General features: G+C 36.2%; 1 protein-coding gene across 1 annotated transcript in view; it reads left to right on the top strand.

Moving 5' to 3' along the window:
* Positions 1–13,851, top strand: part of LOC128660624 (epidermal growth factor receptor) — a 411,537-nt gene that overhangs the window by 284,874 nt on the left and 112,812 nt on the right. Inside the window, exons 12-13 of the mRNA XM_053714555.1 lie at positions 3,529–3,722; positions 10,002–10,134. Of these exons, the coding sequence (XP_053570530.1) occupies positions 3,529–3,722; positions 10,002–10,134 (327 nt within the window). The remainder of the gene's footprint in view (positions 1–3,528; positions 3,723–10,001; positions 10,135–13,851) is intronic.

The raw sequence follows: 13,851 nt of genomic DNA on the forward strand, positions 1-13,851 counted from the left end.
TAAATTACAGTAAAATAAATTATACAAAGACCTGCTGTTGCCAGTTAATAAGAAATATTCATTAAATTCAGTTAATGCACTGACACTAGTGTGTGCACTGTAGTGAGAAAAAAATAGTGCTTCTGAATCTGATCTGCACACACAGCAGTTTAAAGGAAGCGCTAATTAAGCTAAAATCGGATTCCTATATAGTGCTTCAAACACCCTGCATAGACAGCAGCACCAAAAGGGCTATATAAATGGATCATCTACACAACTTGTATGCAAAGATAAATTTAGTGTACAAAGTCCCTTTAAAGGGACACTCAAGTCAAAATTAAACATTTGTGATTCAGATGGAGCATGCCATTTTAAACAACTTTCCAATTTACTTCTATTAACAAAATGTTCACAGTCTTTTTATTTTTACACTTGTAGTCATCAGCTCCTACTGAGCATGTGCAAGACTTTACAGAATATACTTATATGTATTTGTTATTGGCTGGTGGCTGTCACATGATACAGGAGGAGTGGCAATAGTCATAACTTTGAAATGTATCAGTCTACGGGGGATATTTATAAAGCCATCAACTGCAAATACGTCAGAATTCCGCAGAGTAATTGTTGCGAGATTGATCCGACCTAGTTATCAAAGCCTACAGACCAGCAAAAGTTGAAATTTGTGACGTAACATATGATCTGCCGGTCTCAATCCGACGCAGATCGATGCTTAGGTCATTACAGATGTTCCGAATACACATTTGGCTCTATCTGACACTTTTTTCCATTTATCAGATTTCTAACAGGTACGCTCGCGGCTATTCCGGCCCAGCGTACCTGGTTTTCAATCCGCCACTCTGGAGGCCACGGATGCCATAGAAATCAATAGGAGTCTGGAAGCAGCGAAAGCTTATGTTCAATGCTGCCAGATATCCCATTGATTTATATGGTTTAAAACAAGTAACGTTTACACCTAACACCCTAACATAAGCCCCGAGTCTAAACACCCCTAATCTGCCACCCCCGACATCGCTGCCACCTACATAATGTTATTAACCCCTATCCCACCCCTCTGGACCCTACCGCAACCTAAATAAAGTTATTAACCCCTATCCCGCCGCTCCCGGACCCCGCCACCACTAAATAAACATATTAACCCCTAAACCTTTGGCCTCCCACATCACTACCACTAACTAAACCTATTAACCCCTATACCGCCAGCCCCCCACATAGCCATAAACTAAATTAAGCTATTAACCCCTAAACATAACAACCCGTTAACTTTAAATTAAAATTACAACGTTCCTATCTTAAAATAAATTTAAACGTACATGAAGAATTAAAATAAACTATTTTTAAACTATTAATTAACCTACCCTAACTATTATACTATAATTAAATTAAACTACCAATTAAATAAACTAAAATACATATTAAAAAAAACCTAACCCTACTAAAATTATTTAAATCTACCATTAAACATTATTACAAAATAAAAAACACTAAATTACGGGGGAAAAAAATCAAAAATAAAAAAGAGTAACACCTAATTTAATAGCCCTATCAAAATAAAAAAGCCCCCCCCCCAAATAAAAAACCCTAGCCTACAATAAACTACCAATGGCGCCCTTAAAAGGGACTTTTGGGGGCATTGCCCCAAATAAATCAGCTATTTTACCTGTAATAAAAAATACAGTTAATTTAATTGCTAGTTTAATTTAATTGTAGGATAATAGTTAGGGTAGGTTAATTAATAGTTTAAAATTAGTTTATTTTAATTGTACAGGTAAGTTTAAATTTATTTTAAGATAGGGATGTTGTAATTTTAATTTAAAGTTAGCGGGTTGTTAGGTTTAGGGGTTAATAGCTTAATTTAGTTTATGGCGATGTGGGGGGCTGACGGTTTAGGGGTTAATAGGTTTAGTTAGTGGTAGTGATGTGGGAGGCCAGAAGTTTAGGGGTTAATACATTTATTTAGTGGCGGCGGGGTCCGGGAGCGGCAGGATAGGGGTTAATAACTTTATGCTGCAGCGGGGTCTGGGAGCAGCGGGATATTGTTGTTATATCATGTATCTGTTGATTATGCAAATCTACCATATTTACTGGTCCTTTAAAGTAAACCAACTTGCTTGGGTACCTACTGAGTATAGACACACATGTATGATCCCTTTCTTCATCAGCTGTGTATGTGTAGAATGAAATAAATATAAAGATATGTATGTATATATATATATATATATATATATATATATACCAACAGATTCCGCAGCGCTGTCCATGGGTAACAAAGATAAAAGGACAGTACAATATGAGACACCAGACAATATTTAACAGACAAATTCAGGGGGAATTGGGGGCCCTGTTCCCGTGGGTACTTACAATCTAGATGTATATATATATATATATATATATATATATATATATATATATAAAGTTATACTCTTTATAGTAGTTCAATCTTCCTGGTGTTGAGTTATTCTGGTATACTGTAGTTCTCTCTCCAGTATATAAAGCTGTTGTTATTATTAAAAAAAAAATAACTTTACAATTTCTTACTTGATGATAAGAAAGCTGTGCATTACAGCTATATATTCCATTTTAGCGTATAGATCATATGTATATTTAAAAAAAATACAGTGGTTGTATTAAGACGTTTGAGCTACAAGATTTGTCTTTTGTCACTATAGTCACTCAATAGCTGAGAAAAAAACATTTCAATGCAACAAAGTAGTAATATTACTCAACCAAATTGTACAGTTTAAGAATATGCTGGCAACTTATGAATTACTTGTTGGGTGGGGCAACATTAAGGCCCTGAGTTATTACAAGTGGAGCGCTATTGATAGTGCAAGGTGTGCAATCAATATCACGGGCCCATGTTAAGAATATTGTACAATCTGATATTAGATTATATGGTAAAAAAGAATTACCAGAGAATGTTAGTGTGGACAATATATCTTTAGAGTGCCTTATACTTTCAATGAATAGCACAGCCAAGTTAAATATTACTTAAATGCCAAGCAGTGAATTGCAGTCAAGTGCAACACATATCGAGGTTAAAAAATTTAGCGTGACCTGAATTAAAGTGTTAGGGATAGAATAAAAGTATATATATAATACATTATTACATACTGTGTAAAGAACAAAACTATTTCTACCAATTCTTAATGCATTTTTGGGTTAGCATACCTTCGGGTTAGTGCTCAAGCGAAAGGCAGGACCTATGTTTTGCAGCGTGCCCCATAGATATCTATTATGTAAGGGATTTAGTGCAGTCGCACTTTCGGACCTCCAGATGTAAGTGCACTTGCAGCTTTTACTTGAACTCTACCATTTTACTTTCAACTTGTAATATGAGAGCAAAATAAGAGCACTAGTGATTAACTTAAGCAGTGTTATCGCTCAATAGAGCTAATATTTTTGGCCTCCACTTTTAATCTTGGCCTAAATAAATTACCAAAGCCTCCATTACTCAATCCTTTTATAAAATTCTAGTTCCATAGTGAAAATGAAACAGATTATTCTTAAAATGTTTATGCTCTGTTTTAGAGAATACAGTCTGGCTATATTTAGCAAGTACCTGAAGTCACTGGGATTGCGATCACTCAAAGAAGTGAGTGACGGTAATGTTTACATTAATGGAAACAATTCCCTTTGCTTTGCTGATACTCTCAACTGGAAAAACCTCTTCAGAGCAAACCAAGAAGTGAAAATTAAAAACCTCAAAAGTCCAGAAGAATGTGGTAAGTTTACTGTTTATTATTGGTAATGTATAATATATAAAATATGTCATAACTTCATGGTACATTTTCATTCAATGTAGCTTTTAAAGCTTTATTTTTAAACAGTGTTGTGAACTTTGATGTTATCTCTATTATCTGAGATAATATTGTCCTCCCTATCCTTATTTTCATAGTTTATATATAAGTGATCTTGGCTCAACATATAGGTAAATGTTAAGTAACTTTTTAATATATATATATATATGCTTGTTTATTGGCACCTTGACGAGGGATCTTTCTGAGATTGCACAGAATTCTGTAATAGGAACATACATGCTTAAAAAGACGCCTGTTTACTTATGGCAAATGGCCCTGTTTTTTTTATCAAGTCACTGTTTTTTGAACCCCTCTCCTTGTCTTTGACTTTTTTCCCCTTAGTCTTATAAAGGAAGTAAACAAGTATCAGGTGAGCCTAGTCACCTTAATTACACTAACTTAACCTAGTGGAAACCTAAACTGGGTTCAGTCTGCCTGTCAGTGGGATGGAGAATTGACTCAACCTGCTCTTTTCCGAATACTCCAACCCCAGGAACCCAAATGCACAAACAGAAACTCCGTGCCCTAAACATTCAATAGCTTTCCCTGGGGCTATATGCTATCTCACTTCCAGGGTAGAAACTGCCAAACTCTAGGTCCAAATATACCTACCTAAAAAATGATAAATTCTTCTTTTGTTTTTTTGTTATTATTACTTTAACAATTGTTTGTGGTTATGATGTTATATAATTAATGTTTGTTTTCTAAATCAAATGGCAGAATTGTAATCAAAATCCTAAACGAAGAAAGCAGAGGGCACTTCATGTGCATATAAGTTTTCAAATAAACAGTGCAGTGTAATATGCATACAGGGTACCAGGGCCGGCTCAAGACATTGTTCTGCCTGGGTCCGAGAATGAAATGACGCCCCCAATAGTAAAATTACTAACATATCAACCCACTAGACTGACCACCCCCCCTTACTAAGCCTGCCTGTATGCAACCAAAGTTTATGCACAATTGTGCAATAAGTGGGAAGAAAGTTAGAATGATGTGCTTGTTCCACCTTGAATGTCACCCCTGACTGGCTCTGTGTCTTTGTACATGGTAAGGTTATGCTGCTGGGAGCCTGCAATTTACCCCATAGGTGCAAAAAGGGGTGAATAATCTCTTGCACTATAACAAAGAGTGGGTATACTCCAAATATCTTCCCCAAAAGGAGAAATAAAGGCAACTCCCTCTAGCGCTCGTATTCAGGAGCTAAAACCCACAATATAAGGTTAAACTGATAAAAATATATATATATATATATATATATATATATATATATATATATATATATATATTAAATACAATGCATCTAACCAGCCCATTTCTGCGTAGTTAATGCATGTGTAAGAGGCACCTGGGATATATATATATATATATATATATATATATTTATATATACTAATAACTTTAAAAGCTAGACAAACACCATGATTTTAACTTTTTGTAGAATGCATGACAATTTGTACAGAAATTATATGGATTTTGTGCACAAGTATTAAGGGTTTAAAGCATTCAGATTTTTTCTTATTTAAAAAGATAGATAATCCCTTTATTACCCATTCCCCAGTTTTACATAACCAACACCATTATATTAATATACTTTTTACCTCTGTGATTACCTTGTATCTAAGCCTCTGCAGACTGCCCCTCATTTTAGTTCTTTTGACAGACTTGCATTTTAGCCACTCAGTGCTGACTCCTGGGTAACTCCACGGGAGTGAGCACAATGTAATCTATAGGGCACATATGAACTAGTGCTGTCTAGCTGTAAAAAAATGTCAAAATGCACTGAAATTAGAGGTGGCCTTCAGGAACTTAGAAATTAGCATATGAGCCTACTTAGGTTTAGCTTTTAGCAAAGAATACCAAGCGAACAAAGCAAATTGATGATAAAAGTAAATGGGAAAGTTGTTTAAAATGACATGTACTGAGTCATGAAAGTTTAATGTTGACATCTAGGGGCCTATCTATCAAGCTCCAAATGGAGCTTGATGCCCCGTGTTTCTGGCGAGCCTGCAGGCTCGCCAGAAACAGCAGTTATGAAACAGCGGTCACAAAGACTGCTGCTCCATAACCCTGTCCGTCTGCTCTGAGCAGGCGGACAGACATCGCCAGAATACAACCCGATCAAGTACGATCGGGTTGATTGACACCTCCCTGCTGGCGGCCAATTGGCCGCGAGTCTGCAGGGGGCGGCGTTGCACCAGCAGCTCTTGTGAGCTGCTGGTGCAATGCTGAATACGGAGAGCGTATTGCTCTCCGCATTCAGCGAGGTTTTGCGGACATGATCCGCACTGTCGGATCAGGACCGCAAGACCTTTGTTAAATAGAGGCCCTAGACTGTCCTTGTAATACTTAAGAAAGCAACAAAAAAGAATGGGTGGGACTAATATATATATATAGCCTATACTTTCTGTGTGAGAAATTTTCAACAAAGTTTAAAATTAAATAAATAAATAAAATAAAACATACACACTATCAGGGCCGGATTTACATCTCAGGTGCCTGTAGGCACAAAAACCTGAAGCGCCCCCCCCCCCCACCCCCCCAAAAAAAAGTGCAAAAAAATGTGCAAAAAAATGAGGACTTTTTTTTATTATTATTTAGGACAACTAAAAATAAATCTTAGATGTAAAATCAATATTCACTTGACTCAAATGGCCATACAATTTCTATTATGTATAACAAAAACAAATCATGTTAAACTTTTAATGCAAAATATTCTAAAGAAAACCCTATTTAAAGGGACATAAAATGTGACAATTTGCTAGGGCATTTTATTTTGCACTAGTGCTTGCACAGAAGTGTGTTAGCCTCTTGTAAAAGAGTTAAACACATAGTCAATGTCAGTTCTGAGACAGCAATACACATCTGTGCAGACTCAGATGGGCTCATAGGACATGTTTATTGACAAGCCATTAGTGTATTGCTTTTCTGGAGATGACTTTGACTATGTGCTTAACATTTTGTTGGAGTTAAACACAGTTTTGTGTCAACAATAGCAATATTAAAACTAGCAGCATGCAAGTTCATCAGTAACCTTTGCAGCCAGTGGAAGAAAATATAAAATGTAGGTAAAGTTTGTAGACTGTAAGGCTGTAAAATGTGTATGTGTGTAAACCACTCACATGGCATATTTGTTTGTATGTATGTGTAGTGTATATATATATATATATATATATATATATATATATACATACACACACATCACATTAAAAATGGTTAATCTGTTATTTTATCAAGTAAGTGTGGTATGTTTGTGTTTTGTAGTAAATTGAATTTCTAATTTTAAACACATTTGTTGACCCCTGGATTACATATAATCTACAACATTCATGTAGTGGAAAAAATACCTACATTTTATATTTTCTTCCACTGGCTGCAAAGATTACTGATGAACTTGCATGCTGCTAGTTTTAATATTGCTATTGTTGACACAAAACTGTGTTTAACTCCAACAAAATGTTAAGCACATAGTCAAAGTCATCTCCAGAAAAGCAATACACTAATGGCTTGTCAATAAACATGTCCTATGAGCCCATCTGAGTCTGCACAGATGTGTATTGCTGTCTCAGAACTGACATTGACTATGTGTTTAACTCTTTTACAAGAGGCTAACACACTTCTGTGCAAGCACTAGTGCAAAATAAAATGCCCTAGCAAATTGTCACATTTTATGTCCCTTTAAATAGGGTTTTCTTTAGAATATTTTGCATTAAAAGTTTAACATGATTTGTTTTTGTTATACATAATAGAAATTGTATGGCCATTTGAGTCAAGTGAATATTGATTTTTGGTGTAGCTTCCATTACAACAAATATTGCATTTGGTGTGTGTATTTGTGTATCTCCATAAAAGGGAAAATGTAATTTTACATCTAAGATTTATTTTTAGTTGTCCTAAATAATAATAAAAAAAAGTCCTCATTTTTTTGCACATTTTTTTGCACTTTTTTTTGGGGGGTGGGGGGGTGGGCGCTTCAGGTTTTTGTGCCTACAGGCACCTGAGATGTAAATCCGGCCCGTGACATAACAAGTGAATACACTGCAACCCTCTCTGGTAGCCAAGGGTTAAAGTGCTCTGCTTATTATGTTGTCATTCTAGGCAGCATTAGAAGCCTTGTACAGTCCTAACCTGTTGTTCTGAAGCTTTCATTCCTTCAACAAAAAGTGTCTGCTACACATCAGCATGGAGCTTGGCTGTGTGAGGCAACAGAAGTGAAACTAAACATGCCTGGCAAAAATGGGAGGGGTTTAGTTTTAATCTTTGCCCCTCTCTCCTTCATGGCTCCCTCAACTGCTGTAACATATTCCCAATGAAACACTCGACTCTGTAAGCACCTGGCAGCACAATTCCTACTAAAATTAATGCCCTCACCAAAAAAAAAAAAAAAAAAAATTTATTACTGACAGGCAGGCGCCCCTCACTGCAAGGCGCCTGTAGGCACATGCCTACTGTGCCTAATGGGAAATCCGGCCCTGCACACTATACAAAAGAGCAACTTAGGCACTGTTTTTCTGTAGAAGGAATCACACTTATTTTACTTTTATTTGCATGGTGCAGCTGGTCTCTAACTCTTCAGTTAGATCAGCTGAAATTTAGCAAATCTAAAGCTTGTTGAGGGAATTCAGAAATCTACTAAAATATAAGTTAAAAGAAGTTTTTATTATAAAATCATTACATCTGTGTGATCACTTACATATATTTAAACTACACAAACTTTAAAATAAATACAAAAAAAATCAACTATTTACTGGTCTTTTAAAGGGCCAGTAAACCTAAAAAATAATGTTATATAATTCTGCCCATAGTGCAGAATTATATAACATTATATTAGCGTTAGCTTTATACAATCTAATATTCCCTGTGATATTTTATAAAAAAGACTGTTTTTCAGACCCGCGGGAGCGAGCTGCACTGAGTGTAATGGCACGGTCGCGCTTGGCTGTGACTAGACAGCTGGCCAGATGCGCTCTGTGATAAAAAACAGACCCGCTCAGAAGAGCGGGTCTGAAAAACAGTCTTTTTTTATAAAAATACACAGGGAATATTAGATTGTATAAAGCTAACGCTAATATAATGTTATATAATTCTGCACTATGTGCAGAATTATATAACATTATTTTTTAAGGTTTACTGGCCCTTTAAGTCCCACATCTCCCTCACCTTTCCCCAATCTTTCAAAGCAGCCTGTTTAGTACAATAAAAGGATTAGTTAAAATTGCCGTTCTGTAGCAGGAGATCTGATGAATGTGTTACCTGTCATTCTGCTTGTTATCTAAACACGCATTGGAGGGGGTTACACCGGCAGCCAGAAAAGGCATTTTACAACATAAACAAATGTCGCTCATGCAGTAGCTGTCCTCTCCGTTTTCAAAAGCCCCCGCCGGAATGTTCAAAGCTAGCTTCAGCAGGGGAGTAGCACAGACTGTCAATCTACAGTACTGTAAGGCTGTACTGGCAGAAGAGCAGATGCGATCCCTGCAGTGGTCACTGCTTGCTAAGAGGGTTATACCTTAGTCTGACTCTCTGAAGTGCCGCTCTCGGCTCCTGTGTATGTTGAGTATTCTGGCTATCACAGTGACTGAGTCAGTTACTGAAATGCCGGCCCCTGTAAAGTGCTGCCTGGGCTGTTGGACCCACTTGGTCCCATGGTTCACCAGGCCCTGCAGGGTACTCACAATATGCAGCAGCACTTTGATGTGCTGATAGGCACGTTCTGGAGACCCTCAGTGCTCCAGCTCACTGCACAGTGGCGATGAGCTCCCTTCCAGAAGGTCACGTAGGCAGGATTTAACACATGTAGACCAGAGGCGTGAGTTAAAACAGCAAAATCATTTTTAATATAAAACTGTTTTAGGGATAAAACAATTGTTTTCAAATTTGAGAGTTAAAACATTTATTTAGAGCCCTAATAAAATGCAACGCGTTTCTCCGCTAGTACAGTGGTTTTCTCAGGCATAAGAAAATAATGGTATAAATGGCAGAATTGCTTTGAAATAAAAAAATAAAAATCCCAAGCTCTATATGATGGGTATTTTTATTAAATCAAATCAAATGGAATGTGGATGAACATTTCCATTTTATTTTTCTTTACTATTATAGTTTAATTTGCTAGTTTATAATATTATTTCACTTATTTGCTTTGTCATTTATTTATTTGTTTTTCTATTTCTTTAATTATTTATTTATTGGTTTATTTTTATGTTTTAGCTGCAGAAGGAAACGTTTGTGATGAATTATGTACCAATGAGGGATGCTGGGGACCTGGACCTTCTCAATGCTTCAACTGCAAGTTTTCTAGTCGTGGAAAAGAATGTGTAAAGACCTGCAACATTCTTACAGGGTATTTTTTTTTTTTGTATTATTTTTTCAAAAAAATAGATTCATAAAATGATAATTAATGACAACAGCCTCATATACACTGCTACTAATATTGCTACCTGTCATGGCATAGCCTGGAAACACGCCCCATACAGAAAACTAAAATTCTACTTCAAAATATTTTCCTTTCTCATTAAATTACTTTGTAATCATCATTTTCAGCCCCAGCAGTTATTATAAAAAAAAATTTTTTAATATTACTCAACACTGTTTTAATTGATTTGTGGTTTATCTGGATTTTGCAAAAGATTCTGATACAACTACACATGGTAGAATATTCTACAAAATAAGGGGTCTGAAAATTAAGAAAGATATTAACACGTGTATAATCAACTGGTTAAAGAGTTTATAGTATATGGGTCATGTTCTAGTTAGTCTAAAATGATACGTAGGGTTCCACAGGGATCAGTATTGCAGCAATTATTTCCATTATATTTTTTAATGACCTAGATGAGAGATTAGAGAGCAGTGTTTCACTGCTCTGGAATCCCTAATGTAAACAGTGTTGGACGGATGCTTTTTGCGTGCAACGGGTTGCGCTCATATTACGGGTTGAAAGTTAAAAGTTTACACATAAGCCATAATGCGGCGTGCACGAAACGTATCCCCCCTTAGACTTCAATGGAGCATGAAAACTGAAAAAAATCTAGCCCCTCGTACTCGCACGCTAACCCAATCACGTTTAACCAAGTGCACTTAACCCTACATGAAATAATAATATTTCACATTCCAATGTTCTTCACATAGAAGAAAATGTTCTATTTATTCCAACATTTATATTTCTTTATATATCTGATGTTTTTTTTTAGTAAAATATATAACTATATAACAGAGAGGGTGGTTCTCTCTAGTGAGCAGACTATCAGATGATGGGAGAGGATATCCAGCAGGACTCATGACAGGTCCAAGTTGTGGGGTATTCTAAAATAAGGAAGATTTTTTTTTTGTAGATCCGAATCTTTAAACAGAACAATGTACAGACTGCTAGGTGTCCATTAAATGATGGATAGTTTTAACATATTGTCTTCAATTGATCTTACAACCATGGTGTATATTGGTGTTGGAGTAAGCAGATGATGGAGCCTTTAAAAATATACTTTAGGAAGCTCGGAAGCGAGCTTAAAGCAATGGCCACCAAGGAAATAATTTGTTTCATCAGATGGTGAGAGTCTAAGAGGCCTATTTATCAAGCCGTCAAACGCAAATACACTGGAATTCCGCAGCATAATAGTGCAAGCCTGATTCGCCCTATTTATCAAAGCCTACAGACCAGCAAAAGTTGAAATTTGTGACGTAATATACGATTCGCCGGTCTCAATCTGACACAGATCAATGCTTACGTCATTGCAGATGTTCTGAATACAAATTCTGCACTATCTGACACCTTTTGCAAGTTAACATATTTCTAACAGGTACGCTCGCCACTATTCCAGCCCAGCGTACCTGGTTACCCTGGAGGCCACGGATGCCATAGGAATCAATGGGAGTCTGAAAGCAGCGAAAGCTTATGTTCGATGCTGCCAGATATCCCATTGATTTCTATGGGAGAAAACAAATTGCGTTTACACCTAACACCCTAACATATACCCCGAGTCTAAACACCCCTAATCTTCCGCCCGAAATCGCCACCACCTAAATAAATATATTAACCCCTATCCTGCCGCTTCCGGACTCCGCCGCAACTAAATAAATGTATTAACCCCTATTCCGCCGCTCCCGGAGCCCACCGCAACTAAATAAAGTTATTAACCCCTACACCGCCTAAACCCCTGGCCTCCCACATCACTACTACTTACTAAACCTATTAACCCCTAAATCGCCAGCCCCCCACATTGCCATAAACTAAATTAACCTATTAACCCCTAAACCTCACAACCCGCTAACTGTACATTAAAATTACCTCATCCCTATCTTATAATAAATTTAAACTTACTCAAGTTATTTAAATCTACAATAAAGAATTACTAACTTACAAAAAATAACAACTAAGTTACACAAAATAAAAAACACTAAGTTACAAAAAAATAAAAAAACACTGTTACACAAAATAAAAAACACTAAGTTACAAAAAAATAAACACTAACTTACACAAAATAAAAAAAATCAAATATTTAAACTAATTACACCTCATCTAATAGCCCTATGAAAATAAAAAAGCCTCCCCAAAATAAAAAAAACCCTAGCCTACAATAAACTATATAATATAATAAACTAAAATCTAAAATTAAAACCCACCCAATAAACCCTTAAAAAAACCTAACACTAACCCCCAAAGATCCACTTACAGTTTTTGAAGACCCGACATCCATCCTCAACGAAGTGGCAGAAGCCCTCAGTGAAGCCGGCAGAAGTCTTCATCCAGACGGCATTTTCTATCTTCATCCATCTGGCGCGGAGCAGCTCCATCTTCAAGACATCCGGCGCTGAGCATCCTCTTCTTACGACATCTTCTGGAACAATGAAGTTTCCCTTCAGCCTATAGGATGAAAGCTCAATCCTATTGGCTGATTGCAACAGCCAATATGATTTTTTCCACCGTAGTTCCTATTGGTTGATAGAATTCTATCATCCAATCGGAATGTAAGAGACACCATCTTGGATGACGTAATTTAAAGGGAAACTTCATTGTTTCAGAAGACGTTGTAAGAAGAGGATGCTCCATGCCGGATGTCTTGAAGATGGAGCCGCTCTGCGCCGGATGGATGAAGATAGAAGATGCCGTCTGGATGAAGACTTCTGCCGGCTTGGATGAAGACTTTGGCCGCTTGGATGAAGACTTCTGCCGGCTTTGCTGAGGACTTCTGCCGCTTCGTAGAGGATGGATGTCGGGTCTTCAAAAACTGTACGTGGATCTTCGGGGGTTAGTGTTAGGTTTTTTAAGGGTTTATTGGGTGGGTTTTATTTTTAGGTTAGGGACTTCGGGCAAGGAAAAGAGCTAAATGCCCTTTTAAGGGCAATGCCCATACAAATGCCCTTTTCAGGGCAATGGGGAGCTTAGGTATTTTAGATAGGTTTTTATTTGGGGGGGGGTTGGTTGTGTGGGTGGTGGGTTATACTGTTGGGGGGAGTTTGTATTTTTATTTACAGGTTAAAGAGCTGATTTATTTGGGGGAATGCCCCGCAAAAGACCCTTTTAAGGGCCATTGGTAGTTTATTGTAGGCTAGGGTTTTTTTTTATTTTGGGGGGGGGCTTTTTTATTTTCATAGGGCTATTAGATTAGGTGTAATTAGTTTAAATATTTGATAATTTATTTTTTATTTTGTATAATTTAGTGTTTATTTTTTCTTGTAACTTAGTGTTTTTTATTTTGTGTAACTTAGTGTTTTTTATTTTGTGTAACTTAGTTGTTAGTTTTTTGTAACTTAGTAATTTTAATAGTAGATTTAAATAATTTGAGTAGGGTTAGGTTTTTAAATATGTAATATAGTTAATTTAATTGTTAGTTTAATGTAGTTTTAGTATAATAGGGTAGGTTAATGAAAAGTTTAATATAGTTTAATGTAATTTAATGTAATTTTAGTATAATAGGGTAGGTTAATTAATAGTTTAATATAGTTTAATGTAATTTTAGTATAATAGTTAGGGTAGGTTAATTAATAGTTTAATATAGTTTAATCTAATTTTAGTATAATAGTTAGGGTAGGTTAATTAATAGTTTAATATGGTTTAATTTAATTC

This window comes from Bombina bombina, chromosome 5, assembly GCF_027579735.1.
Source record: "Bombina bombina isolate aBomBom1 chromosome 5, aBomBom1.pri, whole genome shotgun sequence".
In the NCBI taxonomy this organism is placed as follows: Eukaryota; Metazoa; Chordata; class Amphibia; order Anura; family Bombinatoridae; genus Bombina; species Bombina bombina.